We start from the raw sequence: 24199 nt of genomic DNA, 5'->3' as shown, positions 1-24199 counted from the left end.
CCTGCACCAATCCCTGAGCTATGCCATTAGTCACAGGCCTCCAGACCGAAAAACAACCTCCCACCATCAAACTGATTATGTATCTAATTAGCTAGCTCCCCCTGGATTCCATGACATTTAAGCTTCCAGTCTATCATGAGGAACCTTCTCATTCGGCCTTATTGAAGTCTGTATAGACTACATCTATCAGTCAGCCCTCATCGGGCTTCTTGGCTAATTATTTAAAAACCTCAATCAATTTCACGAGATAAACAAAATCCGGCCTGGTTGCTATCAAATTATTCAGAAGTCTTATTGAGAGAAACAAAACCAAGTTTGAATGGAATATCTAGGCAGGTACAGGTCAAAGCTAGAGAATCATTGTGAAAAAAAAAGAGAAAGGAATTGTTCTTTAAACGCTATAGCTCTTTGAAGTTCAAGAACAGGGGTATAAAAGATTGATCTTGAAACATGTAGCAAGATAGCTAGTGTGCTGTACTAATTTTGTTATTAAATATAAGCGAGAAGTTTATGTTGAACCTATATCTAAGGTTGAGTTGGCTATAATGGAAGGCTGCTTTTCTGCATCTCATCATTGGTAGCTAAGTGGATCCATAGAAAGAATTAGTTACAGATGACTGTGACTCAGATGTCCCTAAAACAAAATGTAGAGTATATTTTTCACAGGGAAGGTTAACAATATCTAGAGTGCTTTCCAACAGTAACTGTTGAAACAGGGCACTTTTATTTGAGTTAAATAGACACAAGACAAGTATTTGAGAATGAAGACTGTAAAAGAATACCGTTGAATTGAGTTTAGTTTATTGTCACGTACCAAGGTACAGTGAAAAGCTTTTGTTGCATGCTAACCAGTCAGCGGAAAGATAATACATGATTATGATCGAGCCATCCAGTGTACAGATGCACGATAAAGGGCATGATGTGAATAATGTTCAAAATAAATAAAAGTTCAAAATAAATTCCAGTAAAGTCTGATCAAAGATAGTCTGAGGGTTTCCAATGGGGGTAAACAGCTGGGAAGAAACTGTCCCTGGAATCTAGAGTGCGTTTTCACAATTCTGTACCTTCTGCCTGATGGGAGAGAGGAGAAAAGGGCATGGCTGATGTGCGACTCGTCTTTGATTCTGCTGCTGGCCTTGCTAATGGACCTGTCCCATTTAGGCGACTTTTTAGGCGACTGCAGGAGACTATGCAGTTGCCACATGTTCGTGGGTAGTTGCCGGGGAGTCGCCTTCATGGTCATGAGGAGTTCCCGCATTCTGGGAACTAATTGCGGCCTCATTATGGTCACTGCAAATTTTTCAACATTGAAAAATTAGCAGCGACTAGAATGAAGCCGCCATGGATATTAGCGAGAATTCTCGTGACGTAAGTGGGTCGCCAGGAAGTCCTAGTGGTCACCAGGAGGTCGAAGGTTCTCGGAGATTCTCATAGGTTGTAGATTCTCATAGGCTGGCCGCTGAATTTAATTGGGTCATTGGGGAAAAAAAGGTAAGCAGTAGTTTTCAGAAACAAGGATAACTGACCGGTAATGTTAAATGTCCACCGAGCTTCATAGCCATGGATCTCTGGCATTAAAAGTTGTTTCCACTCCTTCTACCCCCTCTTTTAAAGGACTTACCATACACTGAGCCATCTTAATTATAGCCATCTTAATTCCTGTCTGTGTCGGTATCACCTTGGCTTTGCACTGTGTGAATTTCACTCAGACACGCTCCCCCCGCTTGACCTGTCCCCCGCCTGCATAACAGGCTGGTGAAGGAAGCAAAGTGTTTGTGTGTGTTCCACTCTGACAGTCGCTGTTCCAGTTGCCACAGTTGACAGTCGCCGGCAGTCCACTGAAAGGTCGCCTAAGTGGGACAGGCCCATAAGGCAGCATGAGGTGTAGATGGAGTGAATGGAAGGGAGGTTGGTTTGTGTAATGGTCTGGGCTGTGTCCACAATTCTCTACGCTTTCTTTCGGGTAGATAGTGCCTGGTTTGCAGTGAGAAATGACACCATCGGATAATAATTCTTATTGAGAGCCCCAAGGGATGTTTAGTGTCCCTGTATCTGATGCTGCATCCAGGGAAAGGGTGACACAAAATGCTGGAGTAACTCAGCGGGACAGGCAGCATCTCAGGAGAGAAGGAATGGGTGATGGTTTGAATTAAGATCCTTCTCGTCCTGTCCTGCTGAGTTACTCCAGCATGTTGTGTCTATGTTTGGTGTAAACCAGCATCTGCAGTCCTTTCCTACCCAGGGAAAGAGTGTTTTGTATGCAAATATACAACATGTAGTTACACAGCTCACTGCCTCCTCTTCAGTTGTCACTGCTACTAAATTACCTATGGACTGGAAGGCAGTCAATCAGCTCATTAGAAATTTCCCCAGCTATTGAATAAATGTTCCAGTAGGAGAGGTAACATTTAATAGAAAGGCGCTGTTCCAGTATGAGTGATGCTTTGTAAACTGTATTGGACCCACATGAGAGGAAAACCTTACAGCAATGTCGCTGAGGTGATTTGTATCAATGGATTAAATGTCAGGTTGGAAAATTTTATCTTTATTGTAACTGCAGACCAAGGGAGCACAGGCTGAATCAAACAAATGTTGTTTCTTCACCAGGCATAATCAGTCATAAAATATTTGTTGCTTTGCAATGCATTTCTTTTATCAGAGTAGACCTGTTTAATGTTTAGTCAGGATGTGCTAAGTGCTTTGGGACTGCAATAAAAACTGGAAATTGTGTTTGCTATTATTCAGTAATAACCATCTTTTGGATCATATTCATTGCTTCATTAGCAAACCTAAAGATAGACACAGAATGCTGGAGTAACTCAACAGGTCAGACAGCATCTCTGGAGAGAAGGAATAGGTGAGATATTGGGCCGACGTTCCAGGCGCCCCTGGTCTGAAGAAGAGTCTCAATCCTTTTCCCCAGAGATGCTGCCTGACCTGCTGACTTACTCCAAAATATGTGTCTCTCTCTTTGTATCTTTCTCTTGTTGCCTTTAAGTCTTGGGTTTATGGGTGAAACATAATAAAGTTGGATATTTGGACAGCTGCATGAGTGGTGTGAGTGGAGAGGGTGCAGCTCTACATGGTTTCCTTTCAAACACATCCTTTAAAATGTGTAGGAAGGAACTGCAGATGCTGGTTCAAATGAAGATAGAAACAAAGTGCTGGAGTAACTCAGCAGAACAGGCAGGATCGCTGGAGAGAAGAAATGGGTGACGTTTCCGGTTTAGCTTTGTCTTTCGCTCTCGTGAGTTAGACTTCACCATCATTTAGGCTTTGAATCTGCATGGAACATCTTTCTCCCAACAGTTTTCAATGTTTTACAACTATTCTGGATTGTTTGTAGCAGATTGACAATCCTTACTCTAATCTATTTGTTATCAGCTTTTTATTATTTTATAATAGAAACATAGAAACATAGAAATTAGGTGCAGGAGTAGGCCATTCGACCCTTCGAGCCTGCACCGCCATTCAATATGATCATGGCTGATCATCCAACTCAGTATCCCTTACCTGCCTTCTCTCCATAACCCCTAATCCCCTTAGCCACAAGGGCCACATCTAACTCCCTCTTAAATATAGCCAATGAACTGGCCTCAACTACCCTCTGTGGCAGAGAGTTCCAGAGATTCACCACTCTCTGTGTGAAAAAAGTTCTTCTCATCTCGGTTTTAAAGGATTTCCCCCTTATCCTTAAGCTGTGACCCCTTGTCCTGGACTTCCCCAACATCGGGAACAATCTTCCTGCATCTAGCCTGTCCAACCCCTTAAGAATTTTGTAAGTTTCTATAAGATCCCCTCTCAATCTCCTAAATTCTAGCTAGTATAAACCAAGTCTATCCAGTCTTTCTTCATAAGACAGTCCTGACATCCCAGGAATCAGTCTGGTGAACCGTCTCTGCACTCCCTCTATGGCAATAATGTCCTTCCTCAGATTTGGAGACCAAAACTGTACGCAATACTCCAGGTGTGGTCTCACCAAGACCCTGTACAACTGCAGTAGAACCTCCCTCCCTGCTCCTATACTCAAATCCTTTTGCAATGAAAGCTAACATACCATTCGCTTTCTTTACTGCCTGCTGCACCTGCATGCCTACCTTCAATGACTGGCATACCATGACACCCAGGTCTCGTAGTAATGTTTACTATTTGTTATTAACTTAGCATTGCCTGAAGCACAGCAGTTCTCCTATGGGTAGCATTGATTGCCAGCTCAGTCCCTCTGCTTTAGATGTGCTCATTGTGGTTCCAACTAAACCTGACTATATTCTTTACTCATTCCTGTTTGACCCACAATTTAATGGGAATGGCAGATGGAAGGATTTTTTTTATGCCATGATGTTACAGGTCATGGTGATTATACAGCAACATTTGAGTTTAGTTTATTTTAGCTTAGTTTAGGGATAGTGTTGAAACAGGCCCTTTGGCCCAACAAGTCCATGCTGACCAGCGATCCTTGTGCACCAACACTATCCTACAAACACTTGGGGCAATTTACAATGTTACTACATTAATTAACCTACAAACCTGTGCGGCTTTGGAGTGTGGTAGGAAACCGGAGCTCCCAGAGAAAACCCATGCAGGTTATGGGGAGAACAAACAAACTCCGTACAGACAGCACCCGTAGTTCGTATTGAACCCGGTCTCTGATGCTGTAAGGCAGAATCTCTACAGCTGTGTTACCATGCCACCCTGCTAATCATCTGAGTTCATCCATTCCCATTCCACTCATCGGGACGAAGGTTCCCACAATCTCCTTCTGGCTCACCTGGACCTGGTTTACGTCTTCCGTAATCTTTCAGGCATTACCTTTCTTCAGACTGATGAGTCAGGCTGTTCAATGAGAAGAAAGTACCTCACCTGGAAGGTCAGCAATCCATTTTCTTCCACAGATGCTGCCGGAACCTGCTGAGATTTTCGTCCCTTCTTCTATACTGAATGCCCTTACCGATAAAGGCCAGCGTGCCAAAAGGGTTGAAAATAAACTGAACTGAATCTGAGTGAAAACATTTCACGTAGGATTTTCAAAACATTTTAAGAAGCCACTTGGACAGGTACATGTATAAAAAAGGTTGAGAGGGATATCAGCCAAACACTGGGAAATGGCACTAGCTTGGATGGGACACCTTGATCAGTACGGACAAATTGGGATGAAAAGCCTGTTCTGTGCTGTATGACTTTATGACTCCAACATGATGGATCTCAAATTGGATCTATCAACATTTATGTATGTACCAATATTTTTTAAAGATTATTTGGGTATTAATCTAATTTGCTATTTGCTTTATGGTCACCTATTATACAACTACGACTGCATATTATAATATTTCACTGGCTGTTATCAAGTTCTAGGTATTCAGTCAAAGGTTACTCATAGTATTTCTTTCTCTCTTCTCTCTCTCTCTCTCTCTCTCTCTCTCTCTCTCTCTCTCTCTCTCTCTCTCTCTCTCTCTCTCTCTCTCTCACACACACACCCTTTGCACACATTTTCTCTTTTTGCTGCCTTAGATAATTTATGTAAAAAGGTATGTTTTTGTGTGTTGTCTGAGCCTACAATGCTGCTGTAAGCAAGGTTTTCATTGTATCTGCATCTCACTGTATTTGTGCACGAGGAAAAAAATACTTTACTTGATACTACACTCACTCTCCATCTCACTGCAGCTTCTTTCACTCAAAACCTCTGTTCCAACTGTTTGTCACTTACCAGACTCACCTTCTCGTTCATTTTAAAGAATGTGTTTAAATAACTCAAAAGCTGAATGCTGAGGAATCCATCTCCGGTCAGTTAATTAACCGCCCATATCCTGCATAAGAAATTTATTCTATTGATTTAAATGGAGTGAATTTCAGTACAGTGCACAGCATTCTGATGCTACTGTGCACTGTGTTAGGTGCTATCGATTGGGAGTACATTTTGAGGCATATGTTTCATCAGATCACTGTCTTTTGATTTTATTCTCACATCCAATCTGGATGGATTATTTATCCAAGAAATATAAATTTTATCATAATAAAAGCTCCTGAACCTTGCTGATTGCTTTCCAGCATGAATTGAAGATTTGCAGCATGTATCAAGACACGAGGCTACTAAACTGTACTGATTCATTTTGAGGAAATTAAAATGCAGATGCAATAAACTCCATCTGATACAGTAAACTGCATCTGATATGATGGCACCAATCACATTTCCTTCATAAGGTCATTGCACTTGATGAAAATATTGTCACGGCTTTAGGGAGAAGCTGATAAGTAAAAGTCATTGAGCACACACAAGGTAAAAATGACAATTTAATTGCAGTTGTTCAAAGTGTGCAAATTGTGATTATGTATTTAATGCTTTGGAATTTTCAGTTACGTATAGAAATAATATCAAATATTCTCAAGACTTTGTGGTAATCTTTCAATCATATTCTTATATGCAATTTTCACTATTTATCTGAGTAAATTTCATTTCTGCTGATCTGATATATTTTATAAAACAATTAATAAAAATGCAGTTGAATTTGTGTTTTACTTTTTTTGTTGCCATGCGGTGATTCATGAAAACCTATGTTCTATCCAGGAAACACAATGATCTTCACCCACCTTGCTTCCAGAATAGTGATGAAGGTGGGAGCTGGTTTTTTAGGGATTGATGAAGAATTATTGGTAGGATCTATTCATCTTTCGACTGCCCAATAATGAAAACCAAATAGGAGACTGGGAAGCATTCTGGTGATTGTTAACTCAAGCAACTCTTAGTAATTCACTGATAATAATTTTTCTCCTAAATCTTCCGAATTGTTGTTCATTATGTGGCTCCTGGAGTGTTGTGATTGCTTCCTCTATTCCTTTTAAATTTTGGATAAATATTTTTCCCCGTACACACAAAATAGTTTTAGAAAGTTAATTAAATGTTTTTGCCTGAGTAGCTCAACATACACAGATGCGAAAATTGCTTTTTGTTTAATATTTATGAATTATCGATCATTGTGGCAGTGAGCAGAAATACCCAATAACTGAAAGTACACAGGTAAATATCTGAAAGTGAACTTCACGATTAATTTGTTCTGACGACCTAAGATATTATATTACCGTTGTGAATGCTGATAAATCTCTATAATTTTCAGTTTATAATTTATGATTTTTCAGTATATGCAGTCTGTATCATGGCACAAATTGAGGTACCACTTCTGTTTTTGTTTTGGCAGGATTTATGCAGTAAATAACCTTTCACTCCAAGCATCTATTCAGTCATAGGTGAAACTCCAAAACTGTATTTCAGCAACAGTTAATTATGAAATAAAACAAGGATGTACTGGAAGATCTCAACGGATCAGACAGTATGTATTAATAATTCTAAATTTAGGGTGGCACGGTGGCACAGAGGCCCAGTGGTAGACTTGTTGCTTTACAGTGGCAAAGGCCCGGGTTCGATCCTGGCTACCGATACTTTCTAGACGGAGCTTGTACATTCTCCCTGTGACAGCATGAGTTTCTCTGGGTATCCTCCCACACTCCAAAGACGTACAGGTTTGTAGGTTAATTGTCTTCTGTAAAATTGAAAATGGTCCCTAGTGTGTAGGTTGTTAGTGTACACGGACTCGATGAGCCAAAGGGCCTGTTTCCACGCTGTATCTCGTATAAAGTATAAATTAAAATCTATACTATTACGAAAACTCTCATCTTGTCTGCGTTGTAATTAAATTTGTGCGAATACGGTACCCTATATCGCTATCGTGAGTCCAGAAAGCCATTAGTCAGTGAATGCTTGAGTCCAGAAAGCCATGAGTCAGTGAGTGAGTGAGTCCAGAAAGCCATGAGTCAGTGAGTCCAGAAAGTCGTGAGTCAGTGAGTGAGTGAGTCCAGAAAGCCATGAGTCAGTGAGTGAGTGAGTCCAGTAAGCCATGAGTGAGTCCAGAAAGCCGTGAGTCAGCGAGTGTCCAGAAAACGTAGGTCAGTGAGTGAGTGAGTGAGTCCTGAAAGCCATGAGTGAGTCCAGAAAGCCGTGAGTGAGTCCAGAAAGCCCTGAGATGAGTCCAGAAAGCCCTGTCAGATGAGTCCAGAAAGCCGTGAGTCAGTGCGTGTCCAGAAAGCCGTATCAGTGATTGTCCAGAAAGCCGTATCAGTGATTGTCCAGAAAGCCACGAGTCAGCGAGCAAGTCCAGAAAGCCACGTGTCAGTGAGCAAGTCCAGAAAGCCGTGTGTCAGCGAGAAAGTCCCAGAAAGCTGTGAGTCACCCACGCCTGCGCAGTTGGGGGCTATGGGTGAGTGGTGGAATATTGCGTTGGGAGACCAGGCCTCTCGTGTGAGAATGGGACCCAACGGGTCCCACTTAGTCTAGTAAAGTCTAAAACTAGACATGTAGACCCGGTCTGATATGGATACTTGATAGGTATATGTGACAATGGTATTTAAAAGCAGATGATGGAACAACGTACCAACTCATTTCCTGATCACAAAGATGAAAGAGGTATTATTGAAGTATTATAGTGTTACACATTAACACCTTTATCTAGTTTTTAACATTAAAAGTAAAATATTGCCATTATGCTACATTGACATTGCCCATTCTCCTCTATCTCATTGCAGACATGTCTTTGTCTCTATATGTGTAGGTCTACAATCCTGAGAACTATATTCTGCACTCTGTAACATTCCCTTTGCTCTACCTATTGCAATTGAGTTTGCCTTGGTTGTATTTATGTACAGTACTATCTGATTTGATTGAATAGCATGCAAAACAATGCTTTTCACTGTACATCGGTACACATCGGTGGCAATAATAAATCTCCCGGCATATCATTTGAAAGAAGGAATTAGGTGCAATGCACTCAGATGTTTATTTTGTGCACTAGGGTAATTAAATATATACTTTACTTACCCATCAGTCTTCTGAACCACTTTGGCTTATTGTCCCACACGACAAACAGATAGTAGGCAGGAATACCAGTTAGTGTGATGGCACATCCAATGCCAGTATTGATGGGGTCAGAGTAGAGTGACAGGGCAACAATGAAGAAACAAGTTAAAGCAAAGAAAACTGGGATGAACAGAGGCACCTGCAACAAAGAGAAAATATTGAAATACAATTGGTAAACCTAGTTTAGTAAAATCAGCTCCAATCACAGAACTTAGAACAGTACAGCACAGGAACAGGGCCTTTGGCCTGCCATGTCTATGCTGACCATGATCGCAAATTATTTAGGGAGGGACATGGAGAGTGAAACTTTAGATGGATATAGATCAAAAGCAGGCAAATAGGCCTAGCTCAGGTAGATATCTTGACTGGCATGGACAAGTTGGGTCAAAGGGCCTGTGTCCCTGCTGCATAAATCTACGACTCTACGATAAAGTCATGCTGACTTTAAACAATAAGCCCATTATGGGATTCAGTGGATTAAAATCAGATGTATTTTGTAAAGAGAGATCTGCTCCTTTTAGATTCTTACGCAACACTGAAAGAGAATACAGATCTTTCATCCTTCCAGATGGTAAGGAAAGCATTTGTAAAATCTCAACTATTCTATTTCATCTATTCTTCTTAAGTGTTAATTTAATTGACACCTGTGTTCTATTTTGGAGTCCACTTGATTTCACAATTTAAAGTAATATTACAGCATTTGGGTCAAATGTTGGCAAATGAGACTTCCACAGGTGGACATCTTGGTCAGCATGGACCAGTGGGCCAAAGGGGCTTTTCTTCACACTGCCCGTCCGAATCCATGAGCTATGACATAGGGGCCAGTTATTTTTCTTATCTGGAATTACAAGTTTATCTCACCATTATAACCATATAACCATATAACAATTACAGCACGGAAACAGGCCATCTCGGCCCTACAAGTCCGTGCCGAACAATTTTTTTTTCCCCCTTAGTCCCACCTGCCTGCACTCATACCATAACCCTCCATTCCCTTCTCATCCATATGCCTATCCAATTTATTTTTAAATGATACCAATGAACCTGCCTCCACCACTTCCACTGGAAGCTCATTCCACACTTCTACCACTCTCTGAGTAAAGAAGTTCCCCCTCATATTACCCCTAAACTTCTGTCCCTTAATTCTGAAGTCATGTCCTCTTGTTTGAATCTTCCCTATTCTCAAAGGGAAAAGCTTGTCCACATCAACTCTGTCTATCCCTCTCATCATTTTAAAGACCTCTATCAAGTCCCCCCTTAACCTTCTGCGCTCCAGAGAATAAAGACCTAACTTATTCAACCTATCTCTGTAACTTAGTTGTTGAAACCCAGGCAACATTCTAGTAAATCTCCTCTGTACTCTCTCTATTTTGTTGACATCCTTCCTATAATTGGGCGACCAAAATTGTACACCATACTCCAGATTTGGTCTCACCAATGCCTTGTACAATTTTAACTTTACATCCCAGCTTCTATACTCAATGCTCTGATTTATAAAGGCCATTATTAGATGGTATTAATCAGAACATTTTAAATAATTATTTAGCTAGGTTAGATTTTTGGTTATGAATCTAATATGAGGAACTCAGGAGTAAGATTTGTGTAATTCGTTTCTTGTAAGAACTTTGTTCAGATCCATTTATTCTCTGCTTTTAAGAAGACAAATGTTCAGATTTAAAAATATTCACCTTGAGCTGCGTAAAACGCAGATTAAACCAGTGCAAAGAGCAGAAATTAAATGAATGAACGAGGAAGGTGCTGAAAGATAAACTGTGAGCGGTGTAGGGGAAGAGTGTAAGTGATAAAATAGTGAATTGAATAACTTGAAAGGGCCACTAGAGAAAACGGCAGAATGAAGAAAATATTGAGAGAAAATAATCGCAGGACCAGCGACCAGCTCACAGCTATGAATGAGCCCATTCGTCACACTGTATTTGTAAACAGTTCTTCACTCATGGCCTAAACATTTAACACAATGAGACACAAGAAACCAAAATAAAAACCATTATTTAGACAGTGGGGAAAAAAACTGTCAGGTGGATTTTGACTGAATAATACTGAGTCAGCAGCCAATTTCACATTCTTCCTTAAAAAGATGGTACTTCAATGTGATTCATATGCAGATATATGCAGTTCACGTAGATATTTCTAGGACCTGAGGGCCTCAGCTACAGGAGAGATTGACCATGCTAGGACTTTATTCCTTGCAGTGCAGGAGGCTGATAGGCGATCATATAAAAGTATATAAAATCATGAGGGTAATAAATAGGGTGAAGGCACAAAGTATTTTTCCAGAGCTAGATTTACTATGCGAAGATAAATATTTAAGAGAAATCTGAGAGACAACTTTTTCACACAGAGGCAGTGGGTGTATGGAATAAGTAGTCAGAGGAACTAGCTGAGGCACGTACAATAACAATGTGTTAAAAACATTTGGACAGGTACATTATGAGGAAAGATTAAGAGTGATATGGGCCAAACATGAGGCATTTGGACTGGCTTAGAAGAGGCATCTTGGTTGGCATAGACGCATTTGAGCTAAAGGGTTTGATTCACTGCTGTATAACCCCTACACTCTATCATTCTATGATTTACAATACAATACAATACAATACAATACAATACAATACAATAATATACAATTTATTTGTTGTCATTTGAACCTCATTGAGGTTCAAACGAAATTTGGTTTCTGCAGTCATACACACAAAAAAAAGAACCAAGACACAACACAATTTACACAAACATCCATCACAGTGAATCTCCTCCTCACTGTGATGGGAGGCAAAGTCTTATCTCTCCTTTGCACTCCTCGTTCTCCTGCCGATGTCAGAGTCAAAGCCCCCAGCGGACGATGGTAAGTAAGTCCCGCGGCCATTAATGCGGGACTTAAGGTGATGCAAGGCCACGCTCCGGGTCTTGGTGTTGGAGCCCCCGGCGGGCACTAACAAGTCCCGTGGCCATTTAAAGCTGCGTCGGGCGATGATGTAAGGCCCCGCTCCAGGGCATCACCTATGTTATGCAGACTCAGAAAACCAAAATGTAGTTTGTATTTCGGTAAGAATGGAAAATTAATAATGAATCTCAAGGATTATAAAAACTTTTTGCTCACATGGTTGAAAGCCTCAAGTTCCTAGGAGTAAATATCATCAGCAACTTGTCCTGGATTAGCCATATCGAAGCAATGACCAAGACGCACACAAATGCCTTTACTTCCTTAGAAGGCTTAGGAAGTTTGGCAAATCCCCAACAACTCTCACCAACCTTTACAGATGTGCGTAGAAAGCATTTTATTGGGATGCATCACAGCATGGTTTGGGAACAACTCCATCCAAGACCGTAAAAATAATGCAGGGAATTGTGGACGCAGCCCAGACCATCACGCAAACCAACCTCCCTTCCATTGACTCCATCTACCTTTCACGCTGCCTCGGCAAGACCACCAGCTTAATCAAGGACAAGTCTCACCCTGAACACTACATCTTCTGCCCTATCCCATCATGCAAGAGGTACAAAGTGTGAAAACGCACACCTCCAGGTTCAGAGACAGTTTCGTCCCAGCTGTTATCAGGCAACTGTCCTATCGCCAACTAGCGAGGGGTCCCGAGCTACCACGACCTCATTGATGACCCTCGGACATTCTTAATTGGACTTTACTGGACTTTATCTTCCACTAGATGTTATTTCCTTTTTCCTGTATCTGCACAGTGTGCACCACTTAATTGTAATCATGTGTTGTCTTTCCACTGACTGAATAGCACACAACAAAAAAAGCTTTTCACCGTACTTTGGTACAAGTGACAATAAACAAACCTAAACTAAACTGATTATACTAACTAACTAAACTAACAATGTCAACAAAACTGACTTTCTGAAGTGATGTGCTATAACACATTTATATTGTGAGTTGGCGCACCTACATGGCATAATCTTTGCTTTTTACTGAAAGAAAGGCAGGCGGGAAAAAAGTGGGACACAGGGAATTAAGTGAGATGGAAAGAGTGGTGACATGGCACATGAAAAAGCTGAAGAAGCATATATAAGTGAGGCTGAAGATCTCAGAATTTTCTTGAGAGCAGTACTGATGTTGGGGAACAGCTAATGTTCCTGACCCTTTTGGGAATCATGGAGTCAGTGATAGGAGCTGCAGTTTTTCCTCATAACTGCCACATTGCTTGAACTTCAGTAGAAGGTGGACTTTTACTTCTGGTTTTATTGGTTGCGATGTTCTGCACCAATAATGGTAATTGAATTAACTAGTTTCTTTGATTTGTCATCTTTGATATTTAGACAAATAGCCCCAATACATTACCACACCCAAAATGGCAGATTATTATATTACTACTTGCAAGTTTGACAATGCTGAGTAATAGCCTCTAAAAGTACCCTGGTTTGTGATGGGACTGAACAGAGGTGGTCTTGATACATTTGGGTTCTATCCCAAATTCCAGCTGACCCATATGAAGTCACCATCCATTTTTCTCACCTTGCCCTTTGGCGCTTTGGGGCTAAATCATAGGTTTAAACTGGAGATACTGTTTTTTCAACTGATTTTCATCACAGTTAAATGTTCAATTATTGAATAGGAATGTAATACCTGGGGGGAATAATGTGGTTGGCATTGTGGTTGCACCCTCCCAATGGTCAATGTTAAGAAAAATATATGTAGTCAGTAAAGAATAAATAAATGAGTTTAACTTGATAAAATAATACATCTTGATTCGTATGAGTGCAATAAGCTCCCTGAATTTTGCACTCCAGGTTTATGATCTCATCTGAATTGCTTGACATCTTCCTTCCTTGCAATATGTTCCTAGGTACCTGATATTACACATTCATAGAGACTCTGTGGTAGCAGTGGTAAATGACCTCAAACATTGATTATCTTTTCAGTGCAATGTGAAAGGAGCTTTTGTTAAGTTTCAGCTGTGCGCACAGTCAAAGTCAAAGGTCAGTCGTGAAAATTGTAAATGATTGACATTTAAAAATACATAGAATATAATAGCAATCACATAAATTGGTTCCATGCTATTTCATGAGATCATTTTTGAGGTAAAGAATGTTTTCCTGGGAATGCTGCCAATCTTAGGTATGTTAAAAGTGTGTGGCCCAAGATGAATGCCGCTTTTGTTCTTTAGAATGACTGATCAAACCTAGAATGGTTTGACTGAGTTTTACATAGACTCTCGTAGGAATAGGTCTGCCATGGTTCATGGTCACTAGATCAACCACCCTTTTGTATTTTGATAAAATGTTGTTCCAAATGCAGTTTACAACAAGACTTCCATTACCTCAACTAATTCCTTGTACAAAAACAAATGGGAACTGGTAATAATAGGCATTTCACATTATGTTTGGAAAACTGACTTTTCTAATTTTTCTTTCCATTCAACAAAAAAAGTAATGATTATTTAATTGAAGAAATTTTCTTCTGTCAACAGATTCACTCCTGAAATATCTCAGTGAAATACAGTTCTGGCAGGAAAATCATCCGTGTATGTACATGGACAGTGAGCACAACATTAATTTGCATTTTAAATAAAGCATTGATTTACTGGGCGCATGATGGTGCAGCAATAGAGTTGCTGCAACGATTGCTTACAACAATTGCAGCGCCAGAGACCGGGTTCGATCTCGACTATGGATGCTTGTCTGTACGGAGTTTATACGTTCTCCCCATGACCGCATTGGTTTTCTCCGAGAGCTTCGGTTTCCTCCCACACTCCAACGATGTGCAGGTATGTAGGTTAATTGGCTTATTATAAATATAAATTGGGTGTAGGATTGTGTTAATATGCGGGGATCGCTGGTCGTGTGGATTTGATGGGCCGAAGGTCCTGTATTCCCTCTGTATCTCTAAACTAAACTAAATAAATACTCAAGCAACATAATATTTGATGATGTACTTTAAGTGCTATGATGTTGGTTTTAGGATTATGTCTATACTGTTATGAGGTTGCAATGAAATGGTGAGTAGACACAAACTGCTGGAGTAATTGGGTAGGACAGGCAGCATCTCTGGAGAGAAGAAATGGGTGACGTTTCGGGTCGAGACCCTTCTTTAGACATGTTCAGAAATGGTGATATGTTTATTGGATTCTAAGCCTTGCTTACCCTTTTAACTATAACAGAATCATAGAATGATTATGAATTAGAAGATCATTCAAGGATACCTGGATCCTTTTAAAGCAATTTTGTCAACACCACTTCCTACTATTTCTCACCAGCCCTACAAATGTTGATTCCCCTAAATGCTTATACAAATCCCTTTAGAAAGTTGTAAATAATTAATTTTTCATTTGTGGTACTTCTAACAAATTTGGCGCTGAGTTTGTTTATCCCATTAGTGCAACCACGGCAGCCTGCGGACATAGCATCGCGGAGCTAGCCGTCCCTTTGCCAGGGATTGACCCTGGGAGCTCCAACCGCTGGAGCCTGTGAACTTGGAGCTCGCAATCACCCCGATCGCGGGAGCTTCGAGCGTCCCGACTGCGGATGGTTCGACTGCCCCAACCGCGGGAGAAAAGGAGGAAAGAAGATAAGACTTTATTGGCCTCCATCACAGTGGGGAATGTGGCAGATCCACTGTGGCGGATGTTTATGTTAAATTTTATGTAGTTGTGTGCCTTGTTGCTATTTTTGGTATGACTGTATGACAAATCAAATTCTTTGAATGGTGCAAAACATACTTGGATTACGATTATTAGATTCTGTAGCAGGAATAGATTGTGTAAGTTAAGAAAGTTACAAAATAGAATGGTCCACAATGACGGGAATCTATGCTCTACTATTAAGAAATCTATTTCGATGTTCTGACAATATTTGGAAATGTTTCGTTTTTTCCCCAAAAGATGAAGAAGTCTGATTTAATGACAGCTGGTGAGGTAGCAGTAAAATGGATTTAGAGATTAGAGAATGTTAAGATGAACTACATGATCATTCTTACCTGTTGACCTCTACTGATATGTGAGTGTCAGTTAAGGTTTACATAGATTTCATCAATTTTATCTCCACCTATTCTATAATTGAGGACTTATCCACATAAAAGACCACTCGGGTAATATCCTAGAGGCTGTCAAGTGCCAATAAAATAACCCAACTTGAGGAAAGCCTGTACAAGAGTAAATAGGTGCAGGAGTAGGCCATTTGGCCCTTTGGGTGAAGTAGTAGAGGGTGGGGAAAAGGGGAGATAATAAAATATGACGTAGATTATAAAATTGCTTCCTGTGGGTTTTCTTTGTAATTGTTGTTAATCTTCAAACAAGCATGTCAACAAATGCAAAGTTATCCAGCTACAGTACTGTAACATTTTTGAAATCTTAAAGGGAGCTAAACAGGAATGCTACCGAGTTGCACGTTCACATTTTAAATGTGAAAGGATGAGAAAGACAAAATATTTCCAATATTCAACTTTTACTAATCTGCAGGTGAGTGCCAGCCTATAGTATTTACAAGCACAGTGAATATTACCTTAAATGGGCGATGCATGTCCGGACGTTTGTGCCGCAAGTAGATCAGACCAGTCACTGCCAGCCCAATGAACAGCCATCGGGCAAAGCTCAGAAAGTTTAATAGACTGTAGAGGTCACTCACAAACAGCATGAGGACCGTTAGAGGATACTGGAAGAGATAGATGTGGAAAGCAATTAATGGTTCAGATAGATTTAGCAAGACATAAGGATAACTAGGACATACAATAATGTATCTTTTGCAAGATCTTCCAGTGCTATTGTGTTCCCATTGTCCATTCATGTTAAAAATCTGCTTAACAAAAATATATCCCACATAAAACAAATCTATGTATTATATTCTCAGTTTGCACAAGTTAATGTGTTAAGACTCATTCGGCAGTCCATAAAATAACTCCCAAGGATTGAGTAACTAAGGGATTGTATCATTTGCTTCCAACTTAGTATATTTCATCATTCAAATACAAACTTTTTTTCCAAGGATGATACCCAATTGTTGATAAGTATTTTGAATCTTTATTTTCTGAGAGGTCAGTTTAATAAATACATTCTCCTTGAATGCTGGGCTATCTATGATGAAAGGCAATCCTATTGCCAACTCTTGTTCTCCTCAATCAAATAATAGGCTATTATTTGATTGATAATATAGCTAGAGGCCCTACATTTTTAAGTTCCTCATTACAGCAAAGTACATGTAGTCCCTGTGCACGCAGGAAAACTACTTGTGACAATTTCCTGAAGATGGTTGTCAGGAGGTGAGGGGGGGGTCGGGGGGCAGGTGAAGAACCATCAGTTGGCTTGTGTTTCCAAACTTCAAATTATTAGTGGGAAATTTTAGACTTTAGTCTGCTATTCCTTTTTCATATTTCATATTTCATATTTTCAAATGACAAAGGAGAAGGCTACGACCCATCAAGTCTGTACTGGCTCTCAGAACAATCCCATTAATTCCATTCCACTTATTTCCTATTATCTATTCTCTATCACATGCCAGTCAACTCTGACTTAAATCTCTTGCCACTCATTTGAACGATGGTCATTTATGGCAGCTGATTCTCCTAACAACTATCAAATACCATCTCTATTGCAGATAAGAACAAACATTTTTAGAATTGACACGGTTTTCAAAAATGTTTTCTACTTTACAGGGAAACTGGTGTATGGAAAAAACAATTCAAAGTTGGGGCTTCTAACACAAAAACAAGGTTCTTGCTGCTTCACAATTCCCAACAACGAAGGAAGGTTTGATTGCTCCATTTTCTGTTGCTTCCTCATCAAACTCTGAAATACACCTTCAAAAGCAGAAGCTGAAAATCTGAATTCACTGCTATTCACTTCCATTAATTTATTCATGCCTGGTCAGTATGAAGTCAACCATAAACCTCTTTGATTTCTCTTTCATCTGAGGATATCCACAATTGCTTGGAGTCTCCCTTCGTCTATCATCATAACTTTTCTTGCACCTAGGATTTCAATAAAGTCGAGGTGACTGAGTGCGAACAGTTCCGAAGGATTTACCAGCCCTTATATTTTTTTTAATCAAATTTTATCCACAGAATTTATCATGGGCTTCATATGGGAAGAGTACAGGGCTATAATCTCAGACAATTAAACTAATGATCAATTATGACCCAGCCAAGATCACAACAGTAAAAGGACATTACATTAGTATATCTAAATATTAAACTGATACTATAAAACTCCTTTCTATTCCAGGAAGAGTAAGAAATACAACAATAATTTACGAAGGAACAATTTGAACAAGGATTAGTGATAGAGCAGCCTGAAGCATCTTTTTATCAATCTATTTATACTTCAATATTTTGGTATCTTTTACCATTGACAAATCCTATTGCCACTGTTGCATACTAGATCATTTCACACAGCAGCTAACCAAATGTAATATTAAGGATTAGTGTATCAAGTACAGATGGATCGTTGAAGAGTAAACAAAAGAACATAAAGTGCTGGAGTAACTCAGCAAGTCAGGCCGCACCTCTGGAGAACATCGTTAGATGATGTTTCGGGTCGAGACCCTTATTCAGACTGATTGTAGGGGGAAGAGAAGAAAACTGGAAAATGGGAGAGGACAGACAAAGCATTGCAGGTAATAGGTCAACCCCACAAAGGGATTTTTTTTAGACAGTTGCTAGTTGGAACAAAGGCTAAAGATGAGAACAATAGGTATGAGACAGGTTTAAAGAGTTGTAAATTATGAAGGCAGTGGGAGGAAAGTGCAAGGAGGGGGGGGGAGGTGGAGGAGAGAAATAGGTGGGAGTCCATGTGCGGCTCAGGAGAGGGAAAGAGCGGTAAAGGGGGGAGGGGGTGGGGGGAGGAGGAAAGCAGGATGGTTAGTTAGAGGTTATCTAAAATTGGAGAATTCGATATTCATACTGTTAGGTTGTAAGCTACCCAAATGGAATATAAACAGAGTAAATCTTGTTTTGTTTCTCAACCACACATCAGAAGCCTGAACACCTTTGCTACTTCACTTTCTGCTGCATCATTGTTCCATATTTTAATTCCTATATCAATATTAAGTGATGCCCAGCAACCTGGGAGCATCAGATATGGGTCATTCAGCTCATGGGTTTGTTCTGCAATTCAGATTTGTCCTGGCTGATGCACACAGCTCCATACCCTCACCCCCCCCACCCAATGGTCTTTCTTAACAAAGTTCTATCAATGCCTTGAAAGCTTTGTTTATGCACAGCCTATATCTTGCAACCTTGCATGAAGAAGTGGTTCATATTAATCATCCCAATACATTATATTTATTTCAAATCTAGTGAAATTTCGGTATTTTCAGAACTAGGCAGACCCTAATTCACTTAAGTTACAAAGTTACAAAGCTCTGCTAACAATAATGCCTATAAATATAGCTAATATAAATATATGTGATTTATTATTCTCTCAGAGTCCCTGCGTGTGTTCTCTTAATTGAGTATTCGCTCTGATGGTGCCTACTGCTAGCAGATGCTGTGAAATCCTCCTGGAGATAGGTTTCATTGGGTTTTTCTGAATGGACTCTGCCAATAACTAAGAAATGCTACTCGTGATGATACTCAACAGCAGATCAGCTATTTTCAGTCAGACTACAACAAACATTTTCTATTCCTCTTCCAATCCCCCTGGTTATTAAAAAAATGTATTGACATTAACCTTTGGCTGCTGAATATGACATTTTCCCAATCATAAAGACTTAATAATGTAATATGTAGGAAGGAACTGTAGATGCTAGTTTACACCGAAGATAGACACAAAATGTTAGAGTAACTCGGCAGGTCAGGCAGCCTCTCTGGATAGAAGGAAAGGGGGCTGTTTCGGGTCAAGTCCGAAGAAGGGTCTCGACCTGAAGTGTCACCCATTCCTTCTATCCAGAGATGCTGCCTGTGTCTATCTTAGTTGTGTAATAGTTCCATTTTTAAAAAATCCCTTGACATTGTTAAATGAAATTACAAAATATGTGGGAATACTGCAAAAAAACAATAATCCACTGTTCAGTTAAGGTAGCTAATACCTAAGTAGGACATGAGATTTATAAACTAATATTAGGTGTGGAATGGGTACTTAAATATGTAGATCCTTTCTTACCAACACAATAACAGCAGGAAGAGGTGTGTGTTTACGAACATGGATCATGGACAGAATTTCTGGAAGGTGACCTTCTCGTGAAGCAACAAAAAACATTCTATTTGGTTGAAGAGATACAATGGATTATGAAACCGACTTCTTGCATGCTTGCCATTAAACAGAATATGCAATGTAGTATTCATGAGTACACACAGTTTGTTGGAAGATGGTGATAATCTAAGTACTCTTTTTAGAACAATAATTTCACCTCAAATCCTATATATTAAATACATCATTTAAAATCTTCTTCACCTCAGCTAGCTCCCTAAGTTCTGTATAAAATACAGCAAATGACTCAGTCTACAATAAATTCACATTTGTCCATATTTATTTTTACCTGGTCAAATAAATAATTTTATTTGCTATATCAGGAAAAAATCTAATGTAATTTGACTGCCTCCATGAGGAAGAACAACTGATTTCACTTTAAGTTTGACTGCTATTTCCATATCTTTATCAGATGTTATAAGATGAAGTCTTCTCACATGTCTGTATGAGCATATAAATAGCAGGCGTTCAAAGTGCAAAGGATTTGACAGAAAGCTTTATATTGTCAGATTAATATGGATGAGAACCCAAACTGGATCTCAAGGGGAATAGAAATTCAGACAAGCCACAATAGGATTTACTTCAGAAGCTTCAAAAGTAACCATTTACATTTTTTAAGACTGATTTTAAAGTGGCATTGGAGGCTAATTGTGTTCCTATGGGGAGTAAGTTCCTGGACTAGGGTCTATAGTTATTGATTTGTGATGTGGTAACATGAGGAGCTGTGAATTTAAATTTAAATAACCAAATAAATTTAGAAGTAAAAAATATATAATTAGCAACTGTGAAACTACAGGATTTAATTTTGTTTTTTAAGGGACAGAATAGTTCTACCCTTAAGTGACAACCTTCTATGTGACTCCAGACCATCAAAATAACTGACCCTTCTGCTTTCTAACATGATCTAGCAAACCTTTTAGTTCAAGGGGCAATTGAGATAACTATAACTGTCAGCCACATCATAATGGCCATATCCCAGAAACAAATGGTTAAGAAAAATACATCCCTGGCTGAGATTTGACAGCTCAGCACAATCCAGACAACGGATTAAGTCTCCTTTCTGTATGAGAACTCTGAGCAAATGGGGTAACATAACATACAATTTCAACTGGAAAGATGCCAGTTTGTTGTGCCAAATTCATAGTGGTCAAAATTTGTGCAAAATTTAAATCATAATTTACAACAAAGGGACATTGTATTTGTTCTATGATTTTAGTTTAGGTCCGATATATATGGTAAGATCTGTAACTGGAATAGATTGGGTAAATGCACAGGATCTTTTGCCCAGACCATGGGAATCAAGAACCCAGAGGACATAGATTTAAGGTGAGGGGGGGGGGGGGGGGGGGGGGGGGTGATTGAACAGGAGCCTGAGGGGTAACTTTTTTATACAAAAATGGTGGGTGTGTGGCATGAGTTGCCAGAGGAGGTAGTTGAAGCAGGAACATTTGCAACATTCAGGAAACATTTGGACAGGTACCTGGATCGGATAGATTTAGAGGGATATTGGTCAAACGCAGGAAGGTGGGACTAGCGTAGGTGAGGCATGCTGGCTGGCATGGGCAAGTTGGGCTAAATTACCTGTTTTCACACTGTATGATTGACTCTTAAAGTCTATGCTATCTAAAATGTTTATTCGCGATTAAACTATTTAGTTATTTTAACAAGAGTAAGTCCATAATATCCACACATGCCCTGTCAAATAAATAGACTTCATTGGAATGCAAAATATGTCATTTAAAAAGAATCTATGAGTAAGTCCAAGGTTTCACATCCAGGACCTTCACACCAGCATGCTCTAACTTGCTAAACAAAACCAAAAATAATAAGAAATTACATGGACGTCATTGAAGTTACAAATTCTTTCTCAGGCAAAATAATAGCTATATCACCACATTACCCTTGCAGTGACTGTATATTTAACTAATCCAAATGCCTTACTGTCTAGTATGCATTAGGTTATTCTGGAGTCAGCACAAAAATATATTGTAAAATTCCTTGAATACGCACTTAGAATTTAGATTGTATTATTAAGGAAATACATTAGCATACCTTTGCATATTAAGTTGGCCCACTGTAGGTACAGCTCATGTGCATTGAAAGATTAAACATAGTTTTAAACCTTTAGCCATGTAATCTGAGATATTAGAGATACTTTTCTTCATTATTGTTCAAGAAAATTATATTTCATATCAGAACAGCAAGCAAGCCATGTGACGCCACTAATGAATTTACAAGAATGTCATTTGTCCGAATGGTACTTGTTTTTAAATCGGCAGTGTGACAATAGGTTTACAATTAATTACCTGTATAAAATGTAATAGTGTTTGAAATAAACAAAGTAAGATTTTAATGTGTAATGTGTGGGAAGTAACTGCAGCTGCTGGTTTATACTGAAGATAGACAAAAGGTGCTGGGGTAACTCAGTGGGTCAGGCAGCATCTCTGGAAAAAAAAAGGATGGGTGATGTTTTGGGTTGAAACCTTTCTACAGGAAAACATCTTCACGGTAAACATACGTTGAGGAGATTTTGCAGTGGAACAGACAATGATGTGTAGGCAGGAACTGCAGGTGCCGGTTTATATAACCATACAACCATATGACAATTACAGCACGGAAACAGGCCAACTTGGCCCTTCTAGTCCATGCCGAAGATAGACAAAGATAGACAAAAGTGCTGGAGCAACTGTGGGTTAACTAGAGAAAAAGGATCGGTGAAGAGCCCTCCTAAAGGGTTGAGACACAAAACATCACCCATCCTTTTTCTCCAAAGTAAGATTTTATTTGGGTTTACCTCTCAATGAAACCCTGTCTTGACCTTTTCTGCATGTTGTTACAATGTGAAAAGACAGACTACCCAGCTGGCTTCATACTTAATGTAACTTTAAGTTCCCTTTGTCCCCATCTCCTGAGCTCAGTGTGCTGAGGACAAGTTAGCCACCCCAGATTTGTATTCTAAAGTTGTCAATATATAAATGATGTTTTCAAGGGAAGTCAACGCTGTGAGTATATCACAACAGTACCAAATTTGTTTTTTTAGCATATTGCAAGTTTTTGCATGGACATGATGTAATTAACCATGGATCCCTGCTTACTGTTTCCTTCTGCTTCAGCTTCCTGAACTTGACGATTGTCGTAACTGAAATGCGTAGCTTGTCAGACAATACTAGAAGTGGATGTAGGTGGACTTGGCACGTGATTCACACAGGGCTAGTTAAATAGATGGCAAAATTTGTGAAGAGTAGAGAAACTATAGTACAGGAACAGGTGTTTGCTGGGGGTAACATTCTGTTTGAAACTGCTGGAAATTACTTATTTAAACATTGAGTTCAGTTCATGAGCTCCACACATGTATTGTCAAACTATCGTACTATCAAACACAAAGTCTTAGACTTTGTTGAAAAAACAAACCCGTCAGCTTAGCTTCATAATCTGCCACTAAGTAAGGCCTTTGACAAAGATCTGCATGGAAGACTAGTCTGGAAGGTTATCCCTCAGGGATTCCAACATGATCTAACCCATTGGTCTCAAAATTGCTTGGAGCAATGAGTCAAAGTATAGTTGAAGGATTGTTTTTATGAATGGTGGCCTGCTTCCAGTGGAGTGCCTCAGGTGTTGGTGCTGGGTCCCTTGTTGTTAGTTATCTGCATTAACAGTTTAGATGACAATGTAATTATAGTAAATTTGCAGATTACATCAAAATTGGTGGTAGAGTGAACAAGGAGGAAGGATAGCTAAGTTTACAACAGGATCTGGAACAGGTGGGAAAGTGAACCAAGCAATGGCAAATGGAATTTAGCTTTGACAAATGTGAGGTGTTGCACTTTGGTACGTTGCACTTTGGTGTGTTGCATTTCGGTATGTCAAACCAGGGCAGGACATATACAGTAAATGGAGAGCCCTTGGAAATGTTAGAGAACAGAGAGATCTGGGAGCTCAGATGCACGGTTCCCTGAGAAAAGGTAAGTCAAGTGGATAGAGTGATGAAGATGTGTGATGAAGATAGTGTGATGCTTGCCTTCATTGGGAAAGGAACTGAGCACAAAATTTAATGCCACACTTGGAATATTGCAGTTCAGGTCGCTCGGCTGTAGGAAGGGTGTCAGTAGGACACCTGGATGTTACCTGGGCTTGCAGGCTTGAGATA

At 39.6% G+C, this 24199-nt stretch overlaps 1 protein-coding gene across 1 annotated transcript in view; it reads right to left on the bottom strand.

The window, feature by feature from the left end:
* Window positions 1-24199, bottom strand: part of slc7a11 (solute carrier family 7 member 11) — a 199527-nt gene that overhangs the window by 7261 nt on the left and 168067 nt on the right. Inside the window, exons 9-11 of the mRNA XM_055643379.1 lie at window positions 19966-20062; window positions 16373-16522; window positions 8864-9041 (exon numbers count right to left, since the gene is read on the bottom strand). Of these exons, the coding sequence (XP_055499354.1) occupies window positions 8864-9041; window positions 16373-16522; window positions 19966-20062 (425 nt within the window). The remainder of the gene's footprint in view (window positions 1-8863; window positions 9042-16372; window positions 16523-19965; window positions 20063-24199) is intronic.

This window comes from Leucoraja erinacea, chromosome 1 (genome assembly GCF_028641065.1).
Source record: "Leucoraja erinacea ecotype New England chromosome 1, Leri_hhj_1, whole genome shotgun sequence".
Taxonomy (NCBI): Eukaryota; Metazoa; Chordata; class Chondrichthyes; order Rajiformes; family Rajidae; genus Leucoraja; species Leucoraja erinaceus.
Note: the sequence above shows the minus strand (reverse complement) of the source record. Positions and strands in the feature narration are given on the sequence as shown.